The 27,576-nt window shown below is 38.6% G+C and overlaps 1 protein-coding gene and 2 long non-coding RNA genes across 4 annotated transcripts; 1 reads left to right on the forward strand and 2 right to left on the reverse strand.

The window, feature by feature from the left end:
- The first annotated feature begins 368 nt into the window (after nucleotides 1-368).
- Hand (heart- and neural crest derivatives-expressed protein) lies at nucleotides 369-25,847 on the forward strand. Of its 2 annotated transcripts, none has more exons than XM_089463436.1 (4): nucleotides 369-502; nucleotides 5,331-5,530; nucleotides 8,800-8,943; nucleotides 25,593-25,847. In XM_089463436.1, the coding sequence occupies exons 1-4, from the start codon at nucleotides 385-387 to the stop codon at nucleotides 25,671-25,673; spliced, it is 543 nt and encodes a 180-aa protein (XP_089319562.1). In that variant the 5' UTR covers nucleotides 369-384; the 3' UTR covers nucleotides 25,674-25,847. The 2 variants fall into 2 exon arrangements, with proteins under 2 accessions (XP_089319562.1, XP_089319563.1); XM_089463437.1 differs by having other exon boundaries at nucleotides 401-653.
- LOC149270047 (uncharacterized) lies at nucleotides 6,717-8,801 on the reverse strand. The gene is made up of 3 exons (XR_016268883.1): nucleotides 7,374-8,801; nucleotides 7,209-7,288; nucleotides 6,717-7,152 (listed from the first exon to the last, which is right to left on the reverse strand). It is a non-coding gene; the product is annotated as an uncharacterized LOC149270047 (long non-coding RNA).
- Nucleotides 25,692-26,529, reverse strand: LOC149270048 (uncharacterized). Its single transcript, XR_016268884.1, has 2 exons — nucleotides 26,293-26,529; nucleotides 25,692-26,206 (listed from the first exon to the last, which is right to left on the reverse strand). It is a non-coding gene; the product is annotated as an uncharacterized LOC149270048 (long non-coding RNA).
- Between the last annotated feature and the right edge of the window lie 1,047 nt (nucleotides 26,530-27,576).

Raw genomic sequence — 27,576 nt, forward strand, 5'->3', positions numbered from 1 at the left:
ACTCAAATTTTATAACAGCGTTCACCTAAACTTTATAAATATAATTCTCAACGTCAAGTTTGTATTACTATGGATCTTACAAATACATATATACATCATGCTATAATAATATAATCCTGGTCAAAATATTGGTTGTTATTTCTATAAAATAATAAAAAAAAAAAAAATATATATATATATATATATATTTACATATATTTCTTAGCAACAAATCCAATGCTTGTTGGTCTCGATACAATAAAAGCATTATTGCATATTCTTATCATAGCTGTGTTACATTTTCACCATGGCTCCGTATTGGCTAAGGGGAAATAACAGAACACATCCCATTGGCTAATACTTGGGGTGCTTTCGGTGTGTTGGTTTGTTCAATATTTGTATATCATGAAAGTGACTGTTAGTGCGGAAAGTGTGCTTCAATTGTATTTAGTTTTTTCCGTGAATCAAATCCGACTACATCCCAATAATGCAAAACTACGTTCGCTCCGAGCGCATAATAAATGTAATTTATAAATAACCATTAAAATAATTTTAACATAATTTAATGAGTGAAATGTCGAAATATGTCAGTTCTGTCTGTCGTGAATCTCCTTCCTATTATTGCAACGGTGACTACAATAACTCTCCAATATCGGATTTAAGTGCTTTTGATTGTATGTATTTAACAAGTATATAATTAATACACATTTTATCTAATATAGAACACAGGAAGAGATTTATTATACCCTAAACCCATTTTCAATGGGAAATCAGGGTATAATGGTTTTGTTGAAATGTATGTAACAGGGAGAAGGAGGAGTGGCAGACCCCATAAAGTATATATATTCTTGATCAGGGCGACGAGCTGAGTTGATTTGGCCCTGTCCGTCTGTCTGTCCGTCTGTCCGTCTGTCCGTATGTATGAACGCGTCGATTTCAGAAGATATAAGAGCTAGAGACTTTTTTTTTAAATGTCCGTAATTACAGCGCGCATATCAAGTTTATCATTAAAAATCGATAACTCATCCCGATATTTTTTTATCGATAAAAACCTTATCGAAAACCAGTTATAAAATTATGAAGATCGTACGTCCATAAAAAAGTTATTAAACAATTAAGTTCTCATAGTAAGCGCACACTGCAGCCCATGCGTGTTTATGCGTGGGTGCTTGTGTGTGTATGTGTGTTGTGTATGTGTGTGTATGTGTTTGTGTATGTGTGTGTGTATTGTGTGTATGCGTGTGTGTGTGTGTGTATGTGTGTCTGTATGCGTGTGTGTGTATGTATTCCTGTGTGTGCGTACGTGCCTGTGTGTGTGTGTGTGTGTGTGTGTGTGTGCGTGTTTCTTGTGTAAGCTGAAAGACGCGAAAAATTATTGAAATATCTATTGCTTCAAGGGTTCAGGGGATCTCGTAGTCGAGCAGTCTCGACTATAGCTTTCTTACTTGTTTTTATTTTGTTAGTGTCCTATTTGAAAATTTGAAATCATTCTGTTGGCTGGAATTATAGGAAATAAAAATGTAAAGAAAGTCAAATGTTAAAGTTTTGCAACCTGGTAATTTTTCAACAAATATATTTATTAATAACTTTTTATACTCATTCACTAAAGTGAAATAAGTATATTGGTTTTGTGCAATGTCCGTCTTGCCGTCCGTATGAACGCAGTCTATTTCGGCGCTATTGAAGCTAGAGACTTGAAATTTGGAACACATACTCGTCTATTTCTCCGATTTATAATAAATTTTCCCGATCCGCCCAATAGGGGCATGGCAAATCGGGAAATGCATTTTCCGATATACCAGAAATCATATTAGTTGAAGAGCTAGAAAGCTCAAATTAGGTATGTAGGTCCGCGTCGACTACCCAAGTTCACGAGCTATGGCGGATATATCTCCGCCCATTAGTGCCCAAATTGCAACATTTATATGCGTCAGCCATCTATTTATGTATTTGAACATATAAAAAACCTTAATAATTAATAATAAGACATTCATAATACGGAAACACTTTTATGAAATTAAAAAAATATAAATAAATCTAAAATAACAAAAAATAGGCAATTTACAAAAAAGAGTTTTCCGCGGGATTTGAACTATTGAACAAATAGCATGTTTGTCAAAATAGCTAAAATGAAGATCGACGACGCTTTTGTCTACAGCACCACCACGTCGTTTCGAACAACAGAAATTAAAACGAAATCACATTATTGTTATGACGCCATATAGCGAAGAAAAGCCGATGTAGCGGCTGAAAATTCAAAAACAATGAAAGACAAATCAATCGCAACTTAGATTCATAGAATTTATGCTTGATGCTATGCGTGCAGTATTAAACAAGTAATAAAGCTCCAGTCGAGACTGCTCGAACCTGAATCTGAACCCTCCAAGCTGATATTCTATTCATTCTGCACTTCTTTTATGCACACATACATACACATGCACTTATAAGCACGCGCTCTGCTAACTGCGCAGTAAGCAGCGGCTGCGCTTGAGATTTTATTTGTTGAATAATTTCTTTTATAGACATACGATCTTAATGAAACTTTTAGAGCGTAATCATATGGTGAATATGTGTGTACATTCTACAGCCCAAGTCTCTAGTACTTGAAATGCGTTTTTATACCCTGAACCCATTTTCAATGGGAAATCAGGGTATAATGGTTTTGTTGAAATGTATGTAACAGGGAGAAGGAGGCGTGGCAGACCCCACAAAGTATATATATTCTTGATCAGGGTGACGAGCTGAGTTGATTTGGCCCTGTCCGTCTGTCTGTCCGTCTGTCCGTCTGTCCGTCTGTCCGTATGTATGAACGCGTCGATTTCAGAAGATATAAGAGCTAGAGACTTCAAATTTTTTTTTAAATGTCCGTAATTACAGCGCGCATATCAAGTTTATCATTAAAATTCGATAACTCATCCCGATCTTTTTTTATCGATAAAAAACCTTATCGAAAACCAGTTATAAAATTATATCTTCTACACCTTTATTGCTAGAGTCTCCAAATTTTTAATGTATGCTTATATGCAATTTATACAATTTCGGTTTTTGTTAAAATTTACCCCCCACCCTTAAATTCACCCCCTCACCCTCACTTTTGTAAAAAGCGTATTTCAAATACTAGAGACTTGTGCTTTGGCAATTACATGCATATCCATGTTATAATCATAATCTGAAAGTTTCATGAAGATCATACGTCCATAAAAAAAGTTATTAAACAATTAAGTTCTCATAGTAAGCGCACACTGCAGCCCATGCGTTTATGCGTGGGTGCTTGTGTGTGTATGTGTTTGTGTATGTGTGTGTATGTGTTTGTGTATGTGTGTGTGTATGTGTATGTGTGTGTGTATGCGCTTGTGTATGTATGCGTGTGTGTGTGTGTATGTGTGTCTGTATGCTTGTGTGTGTATGTATGCCTGTGTGTGTGTGTGTGTGTGCGTGTTTCTTGTGTAAGCTGAAAGACGCGAAAAATTATTGAAATATCTATTGCTCCAAGGGTTCAGGGGATCTCGTAGTCGAGCAGTCTCGACTAGAGCTTTCTTACTTGTTTATTATATAAATTGGAGGCGAAGGGGGCGTGGTATCCTAAATCTGTAAATTACAAAATCTTTGTATCGATATATACAACGCAAATTTGAAGACCCAAGGTCTAAAAATGTTCAAATTAGGCTAAAAAAAAAACAAAATAAATTTTTCGATTATTCTCGATAACAAAGTTATATGGCAGTTTATCGAAAAAATAAAGCAAACTCGTACTGCGTATAGTACTCACGAGTATGCATGCCAAATTTCAGCTCCCTAGCTCTTATAACTTCTGAAATCGACGCACTCATACGGACGGACGGACAGACGGGCTATATCGACTCAGCTCGTCGCCCTGATCAAGAATATACTTTGTGGGGTCTGCCACGCCTCCTTCTGCCTGTTACATACATTTCAAAAAAACCATTACACCCTGATTTCTTATTTTCAATGGGTTCAGGGTATACAAAAAATCGAAACAAGTAAGAACGTTGCAGTCGGACAATACCGATTGCAGAAGACTCGTTTACAGCCCAAACGCTGTCAATCAGAGTATATGGTGAAATTTTCAAGTCTAGTGCGCAACAAAAAACAGGGCATGATCCCATTAAAATTGGAAAATCATCGATAGCTATTGCTATGATCATTGTATCATTGCATTCAAATTACATACATATATAATTTATACAATTTTGACTTTTAATATTTAATATATATTTATATCCGTATATTGGATACCGGCTTCAAGCTAGCAGCAGATCAGCGCGATTTTCCTATACATGTGCACACTCTCATCGTCTACTCTATGCGTATTGACAGAAGCGCGCCTTTTCTCTCATTCTTATAATTTCAATTGATTCCTGAGCTTTCTAGCCGTTCATGTAATTTTGTCTGATGACGCTTTCTTATTAAGCTATTCTATTTTAGGAACATGCTGGCCAAGCAAGGCAGTGGTGCGGGTGCTAAGGGCGACGCAAATTATGTTAGAGTAGGTGACGTTCGAAACCTCTTCTATGTTAAATTTTTTTTTTGTTATACCCTGAACCCATTTTCAATGGGAAATCAGGGTATAATGGTTTTGTTAAATGTATGTAACAGGCAGAAGGAGACGTGGCAGACCCCATAAAGTATATATATTCTTGATGAGCTGAGTTGATTTAGCCCTGTCCGTCTTTCCGTCCGTCCGTCTGACCGTATGTATGAACGCGTCGATTTCAGAAGATATATGAGCTAGAGACTTCAATTTTTTTTAAATGTCCGTATTTACAGCGCGGATATCGAGTGTATCATTAAAAATCGATAACTCATCCCGATCGTTTTTATCGATAAAAAAACTTTATCGAAATCCAGTTATAAAATTATATCTTCTACACCTTTATTGCTACACCACACCTCTATATCCACCCCCTCACCCTCACTTTTATAAAAGCCGTATTTCAAATACTAGAGACTTGTGCTTTGGCAAATACATGCATATCCATGTTATAATCATAATTATCAAGATCGTATGTCCACAAAAAAAGTTATTAAACAATTAAGTTCTCATAGTAAGCGCACACTGCAGCCCATGCGTGTAAATGTTTGTGTATGTGTGAGTGTGTGTATGCGTGTGTGTATGTATGCCTGTGTGTGTGTGCGTGCGTGTTTCTTGTGTAAGTAGAAAGACGCGAAAAATGATTGAAATAACTATTGCTCCAAGGGTTCAGAGGATCTTGTAGTCGAGCAGTCTCGATTAGAGCTTTCTTACTTGTTTCTAAATAAGTCTTTATTAAAATATAATAATAAATATTAATGTATAAAATAGCTTTCAATTATTATTATAATTTTTTTAGACTCCAACATAAAATGTGCCGGTGAAATATATTCATCCACCAATCATCTTAATTTTATTCCACATCCAACGGTTAGAACTATTAAAAAGAGAAATACAGCTAATAAAAAAGAACGAAGGAGAACTCAAAGTATTAATAATGCATTCTCTTGTCTACGCGAGAGAATACCAAATGTTCCTTCTGATACCAAGTTATCTAAGGTAAGTATTTTGATAATATTAGTGCCTAATATTTTTTAATACCCTGAACAATGCGAAAATGGGAAATCAGGGTATAATGGTTTTGTTAAAATGGATCCAACAGGCAGAAGGAGACCCCATAAGTATATATTGTACATATATTCTTGACGAGCTGAGTCGATTTGGCCCTGTCCGTCTGTCTGTTCGTCTGTCTGTCCGTCCGTCTGTCTGTCTGTCCGTCCGTCTGTCTGTCTGTCCGTCCGTCCTTGAAATACGCCTTGTACAAAGGTGTGGGTGAGGGGGTGGATATAGAGGTGGGGGATAAATTACAACAAAAATCGAAATTCTATAAAATACATATAAGTCTACATTTTAAATTTGCAAGCTCTAGCTCTAAAGGTGTAGGAGATATAATTAAATAACTGGCTTTCGATAAGGGTTTTGATCAACAATAAAATATCGGGAGTAGTTATCGATACATAGAGAAAAACTTGATATGCGAGTAATATACACGGACCTAGAAAAAAAATTTCAAGTCTCTAGCTCTTATATCTTCTACATACGGACGGACGGACAGACAGACCGACAGGGCCAAATCGACTCAGCTCGTCGCCCTGATCAAAAATATATATACTTTTTGGGGTCTGCCACGCCTTCTTCTGCTTGTTACATACTCTTAACAAAACCTGATTTCCCATTCTCAATGGGTTCAGGGTATACAAATCGAAGTTATATAAATTACATCTAAGTCTACCTCTAAAGGTCTAGGAGATATAATTAAATAACTAATTTTCGATAAGGGTTTTAATCGACAACAAAATATCGGGAGTAGTTATCGATTTTTGGAAAAAACTCGATATACCAAAGAACATATAGATGGGACAAACTTTTTCAACGCCGAAAAAATGTGCATAAGGTACTACTCAACTTCGTATTTGCTCGGCTCGGTCTCTTGAGGCTCGAGCATTGAAAATATTACACGACAAAGTCAGTGCGCTGCAAGCTAGTGCTGCAAAACCATCGATGGACCGTCCATCGATTTTGTTTGAGTCCGATGGACTAAAATATCGATAGTATCGATGGTTCCATCGAAAATAGCTCTATCATTCAAAATTATTGAAAATTCATAGAAAAAAAAATCAACTTTATAAACATTTACACTTAGTAAGTTCAAAACAATTCATGATTTTTTGTCTAAATTCATAAAAATAATATTTGTATTCCAGTTCATAACAAAACAGTCTATCCTAAAAATAAACTTTGGTTCATATTTATCTTATAACTAAAAAACAAAAGTTCGACTGTAATTAATAAGTCTTAAAATTTAACTTAAAATTAAAAAACAAAGCTTGACTATCTTTCACAAAAGTCTTGAGCTTAAAACTGAAATTAATTATCGTGAGATCCATTATGTGCACGCTTTAAATGCTCTTGCATATTTGATGTGTTCCCGCTCGTTTTATATTGCTGCCCACACAACAGGCATTTCACAAAGTTTTTTCTTTGCATTTTTTCAAAAAACTTCCATACTTGAGATTTCTCAAATTTCTTTCGCTTATTCGGAGGCGCAATATTTTCAGTGTCTACCGTAACAGCAAATGAAGATTCCTTATTGGCGTCTGCAGGCGAAAAAGCAGTTTTATCTAAAATCCAAAACAATTAGAAAAAACGTGTTTGCTATTAATTATATGAATCTTACCAGATGGGATCAAAAATTTTTCCATTTTCCGTGGAGGAACCGCCAACAATTAAATAATGTGGTAATTAGGTATCTATGTGCTATATGTTAAAAAATAAATCAAATTGTTTGTGTAAAATAGATTCTAATTTTAATAATAATTTGAGTATCAACGTATGAACTTACTTGTGGCTTGGCGTCTGTAGCGATCTATCGACATCGAGAAAATTCCATCGATCTATCTAACAAAAGAAAGTCTATCGATACTATCGATATTTCCATCGATGGATTTGCAGCACTACTGCAAGCGCTCAAACGAAATGGTGCCATTCTTATATGAAGCACGGCTATGCGCTATTTGTGTTTTTTTTTTTTTTTTTTTCAAATCACCGAACTCAGCAGGCACAAAAATTTAATTTTATTCGCGACGATCTCAGCTAATAAATCTCTCAAATCATAAAAGCGTTTGTCATGCTCGCGCAAAAAAAATGTAAGCTTTTCGATGGTTATTCGTGGGAAGGATATAAAAGCGTTGGTTCGGTTCATTTCGGCATGTCTTGACTGTCAGAAATATTTCTAGAAATAATGCTCGTCCGAACATTCTGACTTTTAATATCAATAATTATTCGCTTCTTCTTCAAGAAGCAACAAAAATAAATATACAAGCATGGGCTGTACCGTGGGCTTACTATGGGAACTTAACTGTTTAATAACTTTCCTTTTTAATGGGTTATCTTAATAAGACATTTTTGGGATTTTAAGATTTTGGAATATAAGAATATATGTATATGTATTATATATACATATATAATATAATATACATATAAACAGGTAAGAACCTCTGACCAAACAACAGATAGAAATGTATATATGTACATACATAAGTCAGCACGCATAGCATCAAGTATTCCAGCCTTATACACGCGCTCATTTGTATGTGTGTATGTATGCACACAAAAACAAAAACATATTCTAAGAATCTCGTTGCGATTGATTTGTCTTTGCATTGCGATCTTTATTTTAGTTATTTTGAGAAACATGCCATTTAGCTTGAGTGCGAGTTAAATTCCCGCGGAAAACTCTTTTTTGTAAATTGCAAATGCTTGTTATTTTAGCTTCTTTTATATTTCTTAAATTTCATAAAAGTGTTTCTTCTATTTAGCTTATTTATATGTACAAATACATAGATAGATGGCTAACGCATATAAATGTCGCAATTCGTGCACTATAAATGCTCCTAGTGGCCGCAGACTCCTCATTTTTGGCCAGTTCTTAGAACGAGCAACCCAAATGCAAACCTAACTGCAAAATTTGAATTCTTACGCTCAAAAAATGTGAAAATTACAGAGTATTTTTCGATATGCCACGCCCCTTAAGGAGGCGAGGAGGCTACCAATAACTCAACTATTCAAATTTGAAGCTTTTAGCTCTTAAACTGTAGGAGATATAAACTATAAACTACCATAGCTCGTTGGACTTGGGTGGTTTGCCACGCCCCTAGTGGGCAGATCGGGAAAATTTCGTGAATGAGTATGAAAAAAAAAATTAAATTCTATAAAAATAATCTTACATACATAATATTACATATTTATATTTAATGAAATATTTACAGATAAAAACATTAAAGTTGGCAATATTATACATAAATTACCTAGTGGGCATTATAGATGGAGATCAAGATCCCAAAAGCGTATTCCAAGCAGAGCTAAAGCTGCCAAACCGTAAAGTCTACATAGACAGAGAGCAGAAGAATGAGGTATGTATGTTTTCAAGAATTTTATCAACCATTTTAAGTTTGTTAAAACACAAACAAAATAAGTAAGAACATTGCAGTTTACCAACTACAGAATACTCATTCACATCCCATCAGCAATTTAGTAGCTAAGTTTAGCTCAACGTAAGTGCAAAATTTGAATGCTTACACTCAAAAACTGTGAGCATTATAGGATATTCTTTGATATGCCACGCCCCTAAAGAGGCGTAACAATTATTTTTGGGTGATCGATAAAGGAAGTTACCAGTTACTCAGCTGTCAAAATTTGGACTGTATGAGATATAAACTTTCGCGGTTTGCGACGCCGCTAAGAGCGGACATATATCCGCCATAGCTTTTTGGTATTGTGTGGTTAGCCCGAGTATATATACCAAATTTCAGACCTCCATCATCGTTAGTGCCCAAAATATGGCAGAATTCGTCTGTCAGCTTGTTGATTAGGTGGTCAACATAAATCTATATTCGATTCTTCAGCGCTCTAGCTTATTATATGATTTCTGGCTGATCGGAAAATGTATTTTTTTGTATACACGAGTATGTGTTCCAAATTACAAATCTTACAAGCGGCGAAATAAATTGTGTTCATACGTACAGATGGACTTAGCTGTAATTTATTCGATTTTTATCAAAATTTAACCCCAAAATCCAAAAAGCACATACATATATATCTACATTAAAAATTTGGTGACTCTAGCTTTAGAGATGTAAGAGATATAAATTTTTCGATAATGTTTTTAATCGATAACAATATAACGGGACAAGCTATCGATATTAGAGCGTGGTATACACGGACCTAGGAAAAAAATTTTACGCGTGGCTTGCACGCGGACAGACGGACAGAGCCAAATCGGCCCAGCTCATCGCCCTGATCAAGAATATATGTATATACTTTATGGCGTCTGCCACGCCTCCTTTTACCTGTTACATACATTTAACAAAACCATTATACCCTGATTTCCCATTGAAAATGGGTTCAGGGTATAAAAATATAAACAAACAAGTAAGAAGACTCTAGTCGAGACTCGTCGACTAGTCGACTAAGAGATACCCTGATCCCTCCAATCTGATATTCTACCTTTTTACCGACCTTTTATTATCATTTCAGTGTTTTCTATTGTTAATTCTGCCAAAATTTATATAAGTTAGTCCGCTATTTAAATATAAGCGCGCCTCTTAAATTAAAACCCAAAATCGTTCACACCATTAAAAGTTGATTTAGGCACACGCCAATGTTCATCTCCCAAGCATACAAACAAAGATATACACACACGCACATGTAAAGGCACACAGGCATACAAGTGCTTCTACAAGTTATATCCCATAATTGTGAGCAGCGCCTCCCATGCGTACACACAATCAAATGTATATACATACATACATATGTATGTGAGGACTTCAAAAGATCGACCAAATGCAAATGCTGGACTGTAAAATTGCTACAGGCGGCAAGAGCTTCGCACACAGGCATACAAATGCTCATAGTACATGTAGCAAGCGAGAGTGTGTATGCATGCTAATCGCGAAAACATTTTCATTATGCGCACCAACGCTTTCATACCCTTCCCACAAATAATAACGAAAACGCATGGCAAACGGTTTAGTTCGGTATACTCTTCACACAGAAGGGAAGGCGTGGGTTCTCGCAGCGAAGAAATTTCAATTTTCGTGAGCTGCTGCTTGTGCTCACATGCATACATACATATACATATTGAGAGAGCAGAGAGCAGAGACAGCGAGAGAGCAAGAACAAAAATTGAGCATAGAGGCATCTTTTATTCAACATTTGACCATCTCGGTCGAGCGCATGAAGCGGAATGATTGTACTTTCGCATATTTTCGTAGCCCGAACCTAAAAAGTGAAGAGCCGAGCAAATACGAAATTGATAGGCCCTAGAAGTCCGATTTTTCGGTGTTGAAAAACTTTGTACTACATGTCTAGTCTATGTGTTCTCTGGTCAGTGCTGTTACATACTTTTAACAAAACCATTATAACTCATCCCGATCTTTTTTTATCGATAATTATATCTTCTACACCTTTATTGCTAGAGTCTCCAAATTTTTAATGTATGCTTATATGCAATTTATACAATTTCGGTTTTTGTTAAAATTTACCCCCCACCTCTATATCAACCCCCTAACCTTCACTTTTGTAAAGGTGTATTTCAAATACTACTTGTGCTTTGGCAAATACATGCATATTCATGTTATAATCATAATCATCAAGATCGTATGTCCACAAAAAAAGTTATTAAACAATTAAGTTCTCATAGTAAGCGCACACTGCAGCCCATGCGTGTTTATGCTTATGTGTGTGTATGTGTGTGTGTATGTATGTGTAAATGTTTGTGTAGGTGTGTGTGTGTGTGTGTGTGTGTATGTATGCCTGTGTGTGCGTGCTTGCATGTTTGTGTGTGCGTATATCTTGTGTAAGCTGAAAGACGCGAAAAGTTATTGAAATAGCTATTACTCCAAGGGTTCAGGGGATCTCGTAGTCGAGCAGTCTCGACTAGAGCTTTCTTACTTGTTTAGTTTAGATTTGCTAGAATGCACTGCAGCAGTGAATCAATTTCAGTTTAACCATCACAGATTCGAGAGAGCTGTAGCGTTTTTACTAGCAGCGAGACGCTCAATCGATAAGTCTCGGGTTCGCCTCCAGACCGCGCAAATTGTGTTTATTATAATTTTTTCAAAATATATAATTTTCCCAGTTGCCACGACGTCGTTTGTTTTAGCAAAACATACATACAGTGTCTAACATTAATATTCGTTTTTTTATTTTTCAACTTCAACCGGCCATAACACAACAAATAGTAGGTGAAATTTACAAATTTTAAATGCTAAATTGTAGATTGAAAAATTACCTTTCCGATGAGGTGTATATCATTATAGTATATTTAATATAACTAACAAAAATTTTACAGAAACCGAAAAAACCCAAAATTTGTCGTTACTTTAATATTCGGTTTTTTCTTCATCAACTGACCTAACTCGAGTTCTATTAAAAATGGTTCACATTTAACATTTGGTATGATATCCATTATATTTTAGAGTGTCCCTTAGATGTTTTTGTAAAGTGGTTATAGTTTTTGCTATGTCATTGGAGCCGATTTTTCCCCACTCTTCCTGTAGCCATGTCTTTAGGAAAGATATTGAAGATATCGAGGTTTTGTAACCTCGGCAGTCTACCTGGCTCCAAAATTTTTGTATAGAGGTAAGGTCTGGGGGCTGTGGAGGTGTTTCCAAAAGCACTTCACAAGATCAAATGCAAATGCTGGGCTTCAAAATTGCTACAGGCACCCAGAGCTTCACACACAGGCAAACAAATGCACATAGTAAATGTAGCAAGGGACAGTGTGTGTATGCATGCTCGTCGCGAAAGAATTTTCATTACGCGCACCAACACTTTCATACCCTTCCCACAAATAATAGCGAAAACGCAAATATTTCGCATGAGCATGGCAAACGATTTAAAGAGTTTGGTATACTCTTCACACAGAAGGGAAGAAACGGCAGTCTAACGCGACGAAATTTCAATTTTCGTGAGCTGCTGCTTGTGCTCACATGCATACACACATATACATATTTGAGAGAGCAAAGAGGAGAGAAAGAGAGAGAGAGAGCAAGAAAAAATTGAGCATAGTGACTTCTTTTGTTCAACATTTGACCATCTCGGTCGAGCGCATGAAGCGAAATGATTGTGCTTTCGTATATTTTCGTAGCCCGAACCTAAAAGTGAAGAGCCGAGCAAATACGAAGTGTTTTGGGAGATAACTCCCGAAAAAAGTGTGCAAAACGCTTTACACTACTTGTATACACAAGTATACGCACATGCAAAGTTTTAGCTCTTTAGCTCTTATACTTCTGAGATAGACGCAATCTTTCTTACTTGATTTCAATGGGAAAGCAGGGTATAGTGGTTTTGTTGAAATGTATGTATGATCAGGTCGACGAGCTGAGTTGATTTAGCCCTGTCCGTCAGCTTGTCTGTCTGCCCGTCTGTCCGTCGTTCTCAGAAGATATAAGAGCTAGAGACTTGAAATTGTTTTCTAGGTCCGTGTATACCGCGTGGGTTTCGAGTTTTGCTTTAAAAATCAATAACTAGCTCCCTTATTTTGTTATCGACTAAAAGCATTATCGAAAACCAGTAATAAATTTAAATCTGCTATATCTTTGAAGCTAGAGTCGTCAAATTTCAAATACACACAAACACACACACACACCCACCTAGCAAAAAAGAGTGCACTCGAATTAAGACTGCGTGAGTGATGCATATATGCATATATCTTCGTGTCCACACTTCTGCTCCGTCGCTTGAGGCTCGAGCAGTGAAAAAATCTCACCCCAAGATTAGTGCGATTCGAGCGTTCAAGCGTAAAACACGCATTTTAATATGAAGCCTGATTGTGAGTCTATTATTTCTTACTCTGTCTCTTTTCTATGCCCTTTTCATTTAGAGGGTATATCAAGCTCTTGAAAGGGGTTTGCCATGCTCATGCAAAATGTTAGCGTTTTCATGACATTATCTTATGTATCTACTAATCCAGACAGCTTAAATAAAATGATTCTAAATTTCAATATTAATTCAACATATACATATTTACAAATATTGTATAACAAAATTACATTGCCGTTCGTTTGCTCGTTATTTGTGGGGAGGGTATAAAAACGTTGCTACGCATAAAGAATGCTTTTTCGCTACCAAATTGTAACAGTAAATTTGCCGTCAGTCGGCTATCTGGTCTGCACACACACAATTCCATTGCGCATCGCCTTTTACAAAAGTGAGGGTGAGGGGGTGAATTAGAAGTTGGGGGCAAATTTTAACAAAATCCGAAATCGCATAAATTGCATATAAGCATAGATTAAAAATTTGGGGACTCTAGCAATAAAGGTATAGAAGATATAACAGGGTTTCGATAAGGGTTTTATCGATAATAAAATATCGGGACGTGTTATCGATTTTTAATGATAAGCTCGATATACGCGCTGTTATTACGGACATTAAAACAAATTTGAAGTCTCTAGCTCTTATATCTTCTGAAATCCACGCGTTCATACATTCGGACAGACGGACGGACAGACAGACGGACAGGGCCAAATCGACTCAGCTCATCGCCCTGATCAAGAATATGTGGGGTCTGCCACGCCTCTTTCTGCCTGTTACATACTTTTAACAAAACCATTATACCCTGATTTCCCAATTTCAATGGGTTCAGGGTATAAAAATTTCAAGTCTCTAGCTCTCATATATTCTAAGATCGACGCGTTCATACATACGGACGGACGGACAGACAGACGGACAGGGCTAAATCAACTCAGCTTGTTGTCCTGATCAAGAATATATATACTTTGTGGGGTCTGCCTCGCCTCCTTCTGCCTGTTACATAGATTTCAATAAAACCAATATACCCAAAATTCAAATTTTGCATTTAGGTAACCGGTTGCTCGTTCTAAAAACTGGCTAAAATTGAGGAGTCTACGGCCACTAGGGGCGTGGCAATCGGCATTTACAGTGCCCGAATTGCGACATTTATATGCGTCAGCCATCTATTTATGTATATGTACACATAAGTAGGCTTAATAGGCATTATAGCACGGAAGGAAACATTTTCATAAAATTAATAAAATATAAAAAAGCTAAAATAACAAAAATTTGCAATTTACAAAAAAAGTGTTTTCAGCGGGATTTGAACTCGCACCCAACTCAAACAGCATGTTTGTCAAAATAGCTAAAATAAAGATCGTCGGCGCTTCAGCCTACAGCACCACCGCGTCGTTTCGATCAAGAGTAGTGAAAACGAAATCACATTATTGTTATGACGCCGCATAGCAAAGAAAAGCCAGTGTAGCGGCTGGAAATTCAAAAACAATGCAAAGACAAATCAATCGCAACGGGATTCTTAGAATATGCTAGAGCACGCATTTATGTGTACATACATACACACATACAAATGAGCGCGTGTATAAGGCTGGAATGCTTGATGCTATGCGTGCAGGCTTACATATATAATTATATATACATATGTATGTATTTGCGTATATGTATTTGAGGGCTATTTAAGAAGAAACAAATTTAAACTTATAAAATTATTCGACTAAGAAAATGAAAAGTGTTAAGTGCCATTCAGTCAAGCTCGCACCTTCCCAATAAAATATCTATTTTATAAAAAACGAAATATGTATGAATAAATAAAAAAAAAATAACACTTTACTGTGGTTCGAACCTCCGCTACTCTAACATTACTTGCGTCGCCCCTAGCACCCGCGCCACTGCTTTGCTCGAGCAATCAGTTGCTAAAATAGCTTAAAAAGAGAGCTTCATCAGACAAAACTACAGTAACGGCTAGAAAGTCCAGAAATCAATCGAAATTCTAAGAATGTGAGAAAAGGCGCGCTTCTGTCTGTACGCATAGAATAGACGATGAGTCTGTGCACAAGCATAGGAAAATCGCGCTGATCTGCTGTTAGCTTGAAGCCGGTATCCAATGTATGGATATAAATATATAATAAAAATCAAAATTGTATAAATTATATATGTATGTAATTTGAATGCAATAGCTATCGATGATTTTCCAATTTTAATGGCATGATGCCGTGTTTTTTGCTGCGCACTAGACTTGAAAATTGTACTATATACTCTGGTTGACATCGTTTGGGCTGTGAATGAGTCTTCTGCTATCGGTATCGCCCGATTGCAACGTTCTTACTTGTTTGCTTTCGGGTACGGATAAAATTTTTAACTTTTGACCGTGGGCGGATCGGGCCTGGTGCAAAAAAGTCGACCCGTGCCCACCTCTACTGGGAAGTATTAAAAATAGCGCAAATTTGGAAAGGGTTTTTTTCTTACTAAATACACAATGGTCAGACGAAAGAAATAAGTTAGTGGTGGAGAATGTTACAAACATCCATATCGTTAATTTAATTTAATTTTGTGGACATAAAAACATGAAATATTGATGAAAGAAATGTTATTTACATATGTTGGGAAAAATAGGCAGTGTGGAGAAGTATAAGTCCGCCCATCATGAATATAATAACAATTAAATATAAGGATGGATTCATATATGTACATATATGGATGTTCTTGTGAAATTAGTCCCAAGATAATGTAATTACGCTAAATATGAGGGAAGTAAAAGTTGAATGTACATACATACATATGTGTGAATCTGTGTGACAAATGATTTATTTCAATTACTTCATTTTAGAAAGGGGGGAGGTGGTTTGGTAGTTTTGGACAGTCCCGGAATGGGTTCCGACCCAGATGGTCACCCTACAGTAGAGTCGGTAAAATAGCAAGCGATTCGTCTTCAAATTCAGTACAGCAGCCTTTAAAGCTGATTGGTTGCGTTTCGTTCTCATCTTGTACATATGTACATACATATGTATGTACATACATATGTATGTAGCTCACTATACGATTGGCATTTGAAGTATTTAAGTATTCACCCAAAAATCATTGACGGATTTTATTATGGCATAATACAATCTTATTTATATCTAAACACTTTTCCTCAATGTAAATACATACATATATTGTACTTATGTATATACATATCAATATCTTTAAGAAATAAATATTTACATAAAGCATTTCTGCTTTAATGTACTTACATACATATGTAAGTACCACTGGCACTTGACTTCTTAATTGAGGAAACTTGTAAAACCAAGTTGCACCCTCTGGCCGAAAATATTTATTTCGGGTTGTTTATATGCACATGCATACACACATTTGTACATGTACACAGTGCACATATTTACGTATGTACATATATATATACATACATACTCCTAATGTAATTGGGCCGTGTGAAATTTATTTTGGAAGGCCACAAAAATCAAAAGGGGCGGAAATGAACAGGGTTGGTTGGATGATTTCTATTTATTGTACGCAGGCACAATTTTCAGTGTTTGAAAAGCTGACAGTCACAGCAGCAACAGTCGTAAAATTTTGTTTTTGCTGTGCTTCTGCAGCCAACAGTTTTCGCAGTTCTGTTGCTGCGAGAATTTTCGACAGTCGCAGTGGCAGCAAAAGCAAAAACATTTCTTGATCAGCAGCGCAGCGCTTCGGGAATCGCAGCTTCGGCAGTTTTGAGAATGCTAGAACTGTTGCTGCGAGCATTTTCTACAGTCGCAGTCGCAGCAAAAGCAAAAAACAATTCTTGATCAGCAGCGCAGCGCTTCGAACTGCGCTCACTGGCGACAGTCGCAGTCGCAGCTAGAGAAAAACTGTCGACTGCCGAACAGCACAGCAGACAGCTTCCACAGTTTTTGCTTTGCTTTGTTTTGGTGTGTATGTATGTACACATAAATGCGTGCTCTAGCATATTCTAAGAATCCCGTTGCGATTGATTTGTCTTTGCATTGTTGCATTGTCGCTACACTGGCTTTTCTTTGTTATGCGGCGTCATAACAATAATGTGATTTCGTTTTAACTACTCTTGATCGAAACGACGCGGTGGTGCTGTAGGCTGAAGCGCCGACGATCTTTATTTTAGCTATTTTGACAAACATGCTGTTTGAGTTGGGTGCGAGTTCAAATCCCGCTGAAAACACTTTTTTTGTAAATTGCAAATTTTTGTTATTTTAGCTTTTTTATATTTTATTAATTTTATGAAAATGTTTCCTTCCGTGCTATCAATGCCTATTAAGCCTACTTATGTGTACATATACATAAATAGATGGCTGACGCATATAAATGTCGCAATTCGGGCACTGTAAATGCCGATTGCCACGCCCCTAGTGGCCGTAGACTCCTCAATTTCAGCCAGTTTTTAGAACGAGCAACCGGTTACCTAAATGCAAAATTTGAATCCTTACGCTCAAAAAATGTGAAAATTACAGGGTATTTTTCGATATGCCACGCCCCTAAAGAGGCTTGAAAATTATTTTTGGGGCATCGATAGAGGAGGCCACCAGTAACTTAACTATTCAAATTTGAAGCTTCTAGCTCTTAAAATGTAGGAGATATAAACTTTTGCGGTTTGCCACGCCCCCTATAGGCGGACATATATCTACCATAGCTCGTTGGACGTGGGTGGTCAACCCGCGTATATATACTAAATTTCAGGTCTCTAGCATCAATAGTGCCTAAAATATAGCAGAATTCGAAAAATCACTATATCTTCAGGTCCGATTTGCCACGCCCCTAGTGGTCGTAGATATATAATATATATATATTCAAAATTTCAGCATTCTAGGTTTATAACTTTAGGAGATACAGTTTTATCCGATTTGCCACGCCCCTAATGGGCGGAGATATATCTGCCATAGCTTGTGATCTTGGGTGATCGGCGCGGACCTACATACCAAATTTCAGCTTTCTAGCTCTTCAACAAACATGGTTTCTGGTATATCGGAAAATGCATTTTCCGATTTGCCACGACCCTGGTGGGTGGATCGGGAAAATTTTAAAACTTTATAAATCGGAGATATACACGAGTATGTGCTCCAAATTTCAAGTCTTTAGCTTCAATAGCGCCGAAATAGATTGCGTTCATACGGACAGACGGAAAGACGGACGGACGGACAGACGGACGGACAGCAAGACGCACATTGCACAAAACCAATATACTCATTTCACATTCGTGAATGAGTCTAAAAATATTTTCATACCCGCACCCAACCCGCCCGCCCGAAACACTTACAAAAAACTTCATCCTCAAAAATTACAACAAATTTTTTGTTCTCAAACATAACAATTTAATTCTTAACAAGTAAGAAAGCTCTAGTCGAGACTGACGACTACGAGATCCCCTGAACCCTTGGAGTGTTAGCTATTTCAATAATTTTTCGCGTCTTTCACACGCACGTACGCACACACAGGCATACATACACACACACGCATACAGACACAAACGCATACACAAACTTACATACACACACACATACAAAAACACATAGACACATACACAAACACATACTCACACAAGCACCCACGCATAAACACGCATGGGCTGCAGTGTGCGCTTACTATGAGGACTTAATTGTTTAATAACTTTTTTTATGGACGTACGATCTTCATGAAACTTTCAGTTTATGATTATAACATGGATATGCATGTAATTGCCAAAGCACAAGTCTCTAGTATTTGAAATACGCTTTTTACAAAAGTGAGGGTGAGGGGGTGAATTTAAGGGTGGGGGGTAAATTTTAACAAAAACCGAAATTGTATAAATTGCATATAAGCACATATAAAAAATTTGGAGACTCTAGCAATAAAGGTGTAGAAGATATAATTTTATAATTGGTTTTCGATAAGGTTTTTATCGATAAAAAAAGATCGGGACGAGTTATCGATTTTTAATGATAAACTTGATATGCGCGCTGTAATTACGGACATTTAAAAAAAATTCAAGTCTCTAGCTCTTATATCTTCTGAAATCGACGCGTTCATACATACGGACAGATGAACAGACGGACAGACGGACAGACAGACGGACAGGGCCAAATCAACTCAGCTCGTCACCCTGATCAAGAATATATTAATAGATATATAAAGAGACTCTAACTCTAAATGTGTAAATAACTCATTATGCTCATTCACGAAAGTGAATGCAATGTCCTTCTTGCTGTCCGCCCGTCTGTCCGTATGAACGCAATCTATTTCAGCGCAATTGAAGCTAAAGACTTGAAATTTTGAACACATACTCGTGTATATCTCCGATGTATAGTATTAAAATTTTCCCGATCCGCCGACTAGGGGCGTGGCAAATCAGAAAATGATATTTTTCGATATGCCAGAAATAATATTGGTTGAAGAGCTAGACAGCTGAAATTGGATGTGTGGGTCCGGCGGCGTTTCCTCTTCTTAGTGTGAAAGTTGTAAGGAGCATGTAGTAGAGAGCGAGAAGAGCTGTCTTGAGCTTAAAGAGTAAAGCCTGTTTGACGTCCAGAAACACTGCAGCGCAGTACTTCTTTCCTTCATATGCTTCCAGTATTTTCTCAACGATCCTGTGGCATTGCTCTGGTGTTCCGTGGCATTCCCTGAAGCCAAACTGGTGATGGGGGATCAATCCGATCTCCTCCAGTATTGGGCCAACTCTACGCAAAAGTAGTCTCTTGACTACCTTGGAGAGTACCGCCAGAAGAGTTATCGGGCGATATGAGGCGAGATTAGCTCCAGATTTCCCAGGTTTTCGGATAAGGATGATTTTAGCGCATTTCCACTGGGTGGGGAAATGTCCTAGCTGAAAGCATTTGTTGATAATGTTGAGGAAAAGTTCTCGACCAGACTGCGGTAGGGCTTTAATGGCAGGTACATCGACTCCATCATATCCGGGCGACTTGGATGCTTTGAGCTTTCTTATCTTTGATGACAGCTCTTCTGCAGCGACTGCACGAATCGGGAGAGCCATCTGACAGGGAATGGCAAGGAAGTCCACTGACGCGATCGCATCCTCGTTAGAGCACCTTGTAAAAGGGATGAATGCATCGATGGTTGGCAAATGCCGCTGCTCTTTCGCTGTCAGATCTGCACCACGTTCCATCTGCTCGCTTAACTGGCTCTTTTTTGGTAGTTGGCCTTCTGATGTTTTTGGTGACACTCCAAAGGTCGTGTTGGGTGTGACCTGGCTCCACTTCTTCTAGGAACTGGTTGAGGGATTGCCTTCTCAGGTAGTAGAGCAGTTCCTTGAGTACTTTAGCAGCTCTTATCCCTAGGGTTGCGAGAGTTGTGCTAGTTACGGCGGAGGCGCCTTTTCTCGGCAACCAGAGCAGCTACTTCCGGCGACCAGAGGTGAATGTCCCTATGTGGCACACTTTTGTGTGACCTGGAAGGAGGAGTGGCGTGAGAAACGGCATTGTGAATTTCAATGTTGAGTTTCTCGACGGCGCAGTCCAGGTCGGCGTTAGTTGTTATTGCGACCGCTGGATCTAAGCTATACTACTCTTGGAGTGGGTGCAGGCAGGCATATTGACCAGTATTTTGACAGCACTGTGGTCAGAGCACAAGTCAATTGCGTTGCCAGTGACGATTTTGTGTCTCGGGATTCCTTTTGAGATGGCTATGTCCAGCACATCTGGAATCTTGTCACTGTCGGTGGGCCAGTAAGTAGGTTCGCCATCATAGTGGGTGTCGAGAGAGCTCTCTGTTATGCACTTGTACAGCGCTCTGCCTCTGGGATTTGCAGTGCCAGAGCCCCACCATGTGTGCTTGGCATTGAAGTCGCCTCCAACTATAAATTTCGGACCAACGTTGTCCAGGAGTTTTTGGAATAGGCCTTGTCCGATGTTATGTCTTGGTGGACAATATGCGGCAGCTATTGTTATGTCAGTTGGGCAGATTACTCTGATCTTGGCGCACTGTACCCATACCTCTTGTTGAGCTGGCAGTTCAATGTACTTTATACCGCTTCTTATTATAACTTCTGCTCCTCTGCGGGCAGTGCCATTTGGATGGTTAACAGATATGACGTCGTAGCCGTTTAGGGTGAAATAGAATTTGTGGGAAAAGTGGGTTTCAGAGACGAGGAGAATGTCCACGCTTCTAGTTTTCAGGTAGTGCTCTACCTCTGGCCTGCTTTTGCACAGTCCATACGCGTTCCAGATGATAATATGGAGATTTATTTGCATTGCTGGGCCAAAAGTGACGTGAGCAGTTGCGTTATGGCTGCAAATTGCAAATTGGTCCAACATTTTCTTCATCATGGTTTCCAGTCGGTCCAGTCTGGAATTGGTTTGGGCGGGAGAGGGTGTGTGTGAGGTGTGTGTAGAGGGAGGTATCCCTTGCTGTTGTAGAACTTGTTGTGTTGGCTGCTGTTGCCCACGGACTTTACTGGTCTTCTGATAAACCTTGCAGCCTTTATAAAAGGCTCCATGGTTGTCATTACAGAGAGCACAGCAAGAAGGTGCTTCGTGACTCTTAGTGCAATCAATTGAGAGGTGATCCTGTCCACATTTCACACACCTTGGATGTAGTTTGCAGTAACGTTAGGAGTGCCCAAGACCTTGGCAACGACAGATTTGCAGCACGTCCTTGCTTTTGAGCGGAGGTTCAACTTTTACACCGCATTGGCACAGGCGGGTGATGGCGAAGGCATCCTTATTGTAATTACAGCGCGCATATCAAGTTTATCATTAAAAATCGATAACTCATCCCGATCTTTTTTTTATCGATAAAAACCTTATCGAAAACCAGTTATAAAATTATGAAGATCGTACGTCCATAAAAAAAGTTATTAAACAATTAAGTTCTCATAGTAAGCGCACACTGCAGCCCGTGCGTGTTTATGCGTAGGTTCTTGTGTGTGTATGTGTATGTGTGTGTGTGTATGCGTTTGTGTATGTATGCGTGTGTGTGTGTATGTGTGTGTGTGTGTATGTGTGTCTGTATGCGTGTGTGTGTATGTATGCCTGTGTGTGTGTGTGTGCGTGTTTCTTGTGTAAGCTGAAAGACGCGAAAAATTATTGAAATATCTATTGCTCCAAGGGTTCAGGGGATCTCGTAGTCGAGCAGTCTCGACTAGAGCTTTCTTACTTGTTTCTTACATATTTCGTTTTTTATAAAATAGATATTTTATTGGGAAGGTGCGAGCTTGAATGACTGGCACTTAATACTTTTTTGTTGTTTAGCCGAATAATTTTATAAGTTTAAATTTGTTTCTTTTTAAATAGCCCTCAATTACATATACGCAAATACATACATATGTATTTATGTATGTATATATGTAAGTCTGCACGCATTGCATCAAGCATTCCAGCCTTATACACGCGCTCATTTGTATGTGTGTATGTATGCACACATAAATGCGTACCCTAGCATATTCTAAGAATCTCGTTGCGATTGATTTGTCTTTGTATTGTTTTTGAATTTTCAGCCGCTACATTGGCTTTTCTACTGTTGCTCGAAACGACGCAGTGGTGCTGTAGCCAGAAGCGCTGGCGATCTTTATTTTAGATATTTTGACATGAACATGCTATTCGGCTTGGGTGCGAGTTGAAATCCCGCGGAAAACTCGTTTTTCTAAATTGCAAATTTTTGTTATTTTAGCTTTTTTATATTTTATTAAATTAAAAATATTTCCTTCCGTGCTATCAATGCCTATTAAACCTATTTATGTGTACAAATACATAAATAGATGGCTGACGCATATAAATGTCGCAATTCGGGCACTGTAAATGCCGATTGCCACGCCCCTAGTGGCCGTAGACTCCTCATTTCCACTATTGATGCTAGAGACTTGAAATTTCGTATATATACGCGGCTTGACCACCCAAGTCGAACGAGCTATGGTAGATATATGCCCGCCCATAGGGGGCGTGGCAAACCGCAAAAGTTGATATCTCCTATAGTTTAAGAACTAGAAGCTTCAAATTTGGATAGTTGAGTTACTGGCAGCCTCCTCTATCGATGCCCCAAAAATAATTTTTACGCCTATTTAGGGGCGTGGTATATCGAAAAATACCCTGTAATTTTCACATTTTTTGAGCGTAAGAATTCAAATTTTGCATTTAGGTTACTGTTAGCTCGTTCTAAGAACTGGCAAAAAATGAGGAGTCTACGGCCACTAGGGGCGTGGCAATCGGCATTTATAGTGCCCAAATTGCGACATTTATATGCGCGAGCCATCTAGTTATGTATTTGTACATATAAATAAGCTTAATAGATATTCATTATACGGAAAGAAACATTTTTATGAAATTTAAAATATATATAAAAGAAGCTAAAATAACAAAAAAATTTCAAATTACAAAAACGTGTTTTCCGTGGGATTTGAACTCCCACCCAACCCAAATAGCATGTCTGTCAAAATAGCTAAAATAAAGATCACCAACGCTCCTGGCTACAGCACTACTGTGTCGTTTCGAACAACAGTAGTTAAAACGATATCATTATTGTTATGACGCCATAGAGAATAGAAAAGCCAGTGTAGCGGCTGAAAATTCAAAAACAATGCAAAGACAAATCAATCGCAACATAGACTGTTAGAATATGCTAGAGTACGCATTTATGTGCACATACGTACACACATACAAATGAGCGCGTGTAAAGGCTGGAATGCTTGATTCTATGCGTGCAGATTTATATATACATATTTACATATGTAAATATGTATATATATGCTGTGAGGAGCAATATAGGTATGCACGTATTAATGTATATGAACGTACGTATTTGCTGTGCGTTTATATGCATATACGTGCATATACATGTTGCTCCACACAGCGATCAGGACATCGGTGTATATCAGCGGCTTAAGCAAGGCCTGCAAATCTGAGTAAGTTCAAGTAGCCGTGCGCAAGAGAAGGGTTTGTGAGTGAAACGAAGCTAGTGTTGTGCTGTGGACGAGTGGGATAGTAGGAGAGGCCTGTACATCTGAGCGAACCGCCAGAGTTTACAGATCGAAATCCTGGCGTTTCCCGAATCGTCCCGGTGAGCTAGCGTGTTTTAGCACAACACTCTCCCAGCCGGAGTGCGTTGAACCAGCGCTCAGGAGGTGTGCTTCGCTAAAGCCAACCAGCGAACCAGCATAAATTTAAGTGACGTGTACATTTCAAACTTATTCAAGAAAATATACATTTACGCTATAAAACTTAAATCACAAGTGACTAGTTAATATCGCAGGGGCTTCAACAAATAAATTTGTTGGCACGAATCCACAGTTAGCTGAAACCAGCCCAGCTTAGACTCGGGATAAACCGAAGGTTTGTTACAATGCGTATATGTATTTGAGGGCTATTTAAGAAGAAACAATTTTTAAACTTATAAAATTGTTTCATTGTTTAAGAAAGCTCTAGTCGAGATGGCTCAACTACGAGATCCCCTGCCCCCTTCGAGCAAAAGTTATTTCAATTATTTTTCGGGTCTTTCTGCTTACACAAGACACACGCATACACACACACACGCACATATATGCATTTTCCGATTTGCCACGCCTCTAGTGGGCGAATCAGGAAAATTTTAACACTTCGGAGATATACACGAGTATGTGTTTACAACTTCAAGTCTCTAGCTTCAATAGCGCCGAAATAGATTGCGTTCATACGGACAGACGGACGGACAGCAAGACGGACATTGCACAAAACCAATATACTAATTCACTTTCGTGAATGAGTATAATAATTCACTTTCGTGAATGAGTATAATAATTCACTTTCGTGAATGAGTATAAAAATTTGGAGACTAGCTTTAAAGTTGTAGGAGATATCGTTTTATAACTGAGTTTCGGCAAGTGTTTTCATCGATAAAAAATATCGGGAGTAGATATCGATTTTTAAAGCAGAACTCAATATCCGCGTGGTATACACAGACATTTTACAAAAAAATGGAGGTCTCTAGCTTAAGATATAAAGCTAAAAATCGATGCGTTCAAACATACTGACAGACGGACAGACGGACAGGGCTAAATCATCTCAGCTCGTCGCCCTGATCAAGAATATATATACTTTGTGGGCTCTGCCACGCCTCTTTCTGCCTGTTACATACTTTTAATTATAACCTGATTTCCCATTTTCAATGGGTTCAAGGTATAAAAATAATTTTGTCAATACCTCACACAGAGCTTGTTTTATTTTAACATCTTTCCACCCAGATTAAAAAACCCTATTAACGCTATCATTTATACTTGCTTTAATACCTCTTTATAAAAAAAATAACATAGATATAATAGTACTCTTTATATTTTCAGAATGATTGCATATCAGGAAAAGGTCGTACAGGATGGCCACAAGATGTATGGGCATCAGAACTTATTCCTGAACAAAACTAAATAAATACAAAGACCAAATACATTTTGCAACTAAAAATCGCTTTATTCTTCTAATGGCGTTAGATAAAAATCTGAATGTAGAAAACTTTATCTTACCAAATTGCTGAGATGCTTTGGTCCATAATAAAAATTATATTAATACTCAAATAAAGTAATAAATTCAAAATATTAAAACAGTGTTATAATTTGAACGATTATGAATTGTAGAGACTTATTTTATGAAAGCCTAGATAAAAACAAGTAAGAAAGCTCTAGTCGAGACTACTCGACTACGAGATCCCCTGAGCTCTTGGAGTAATAGCTATTTCAATAATTTTTCGCGTCTTTCAGCTTACACAAGAAACACGCGCACACACACACACACACACACACACACACACACACACACGCACGCACGCACACACAGCCATACATACACACAGGCATACATACACACACATACATACACACACATACATACACACACACACACACGGAGTGCGGTCGATGTCATCGTGATCCATCGTAGACAATAGCTTGAAGTGTGTTTTCCCCTGCGAAAGTGGAAAGAACTGAAGTCAACGTGTTTGCTGTGGGCGCGGCGTACCCAGCGACCTCAAAAAAACTACCAGAGACTTACTGCGCGGCGGTTCGTGGAATTCCCAAGCGGTATAATTCGGTGGTCCAAGAGAGGGGGGGCGATAGCGTCATTGTTTTGGCGTCAGGGCTTCTTTCCTTTCCTTGTCTTTTGTGGGCGCGTAAATTTTGTCACTTTAGGCGTCACACTTGCGCAATAATAAAAAGCATGTGCATTCACTCTAACAGCTGTTAGTAGTGCTGGAAATTGCATCGGGCAATCAGCTGCTCACTAACGTTGGTGAGTTGCTAAGCCTTAGCAAAGACGGCAACCTAGCTGCTGGAGTGAAGTAGTAGTTATTAAAAGTAGTGCATACTTTCGGGCTCTCGCTGTAGTCAAGTTGAGTTTAAGTTACTGCGGGTTGTAAACTCAGATTAGATTAGTAGCCATTGCCCACTACAGGCTTCACGCCGTGGTAGTCGGAGCAGAAATGGATGCCATGATGGAGGACGAGCTGCAAGCTTTTGCGCGTCGTTCCTCGTTGCAGCGATCGCCGCAGCAACAACAGAGGGCGTTGGCGCAGCCGTCGACTTCTAACCAGGCTCCAGTGGCTGAGTGCCAGGCACCCAAGTCACTAAAAGAAGCGTTAGCTCAAATAGGAGCTACACTAGAGGGTTTGTCTGCCTTATTTGGGGGTCAGCGGCATATAAATGCCTTAATGAGAGAGGAGCTGGCTAGGCTGGTCAGCCTTCACAAGTCGGCCGAAGCGTTCTGCAACCGTTCGGTGAGGTGCAGACCACGCCACTCAAAAAAGTAGGCGAAAACGTTAAGGCAGCGAGCATTAGTGCTACAGTAGGTAGCAATACTCCCAAGCGGTCGAGGAAAGTTGCCTCCGAACAGAGGAAAACTCCCCCAAAAAGCCGAGGCCCAATAGAAGTGCAGCGAACCCAAAAGAACCAATGGCTCTACGGGCTACAGCTGAAACTGAAACTTCAAACCAGGCCGCTCGACAGACAAACCAGAGCAGCTGGACAGTCGTCAAAGGGCGAAAGCCTATGCAAAAACGTCCCAGGACTGACGCGATTGCGATTTCAGGCGTAGGGGGTTGCAGCTATGCGGACATGCTTCGTGTAGTTAAAAGCGACCCAAATTTGAAGCATCTGAGCAGCGACGTTCAAGGCATTAGGAAGACAGCTAAGGGGGACCTTCTATTGCAACTGAGTAGGAAGCCGGAGCATAGCGCTGAGGCTCTGCACGAAGCTGTAGGCAAGGCCTTGGGAGACCGAGCGGTAGTTAAAACACTTACCGAATCGGCTCAAGTTGAGATTCGCGATCTAGATGAGTTAG

Source organism: Drosophila arizonae, chromosome 3 (assembly GCF_054131065.1).
Source record: "Drosophila arizonae isolate 15081-1271.41 chromosome 3, UAZ_ARI_1.0, whole genome shotgun sequence".
Classification (NCBI taxonomy): domain Eukaryota; kingdom Metazoa; phylum Arthropoda; class Insecta; order Diptera; family Drosophilidae; genus Drosophila; species Drosophila arizonae.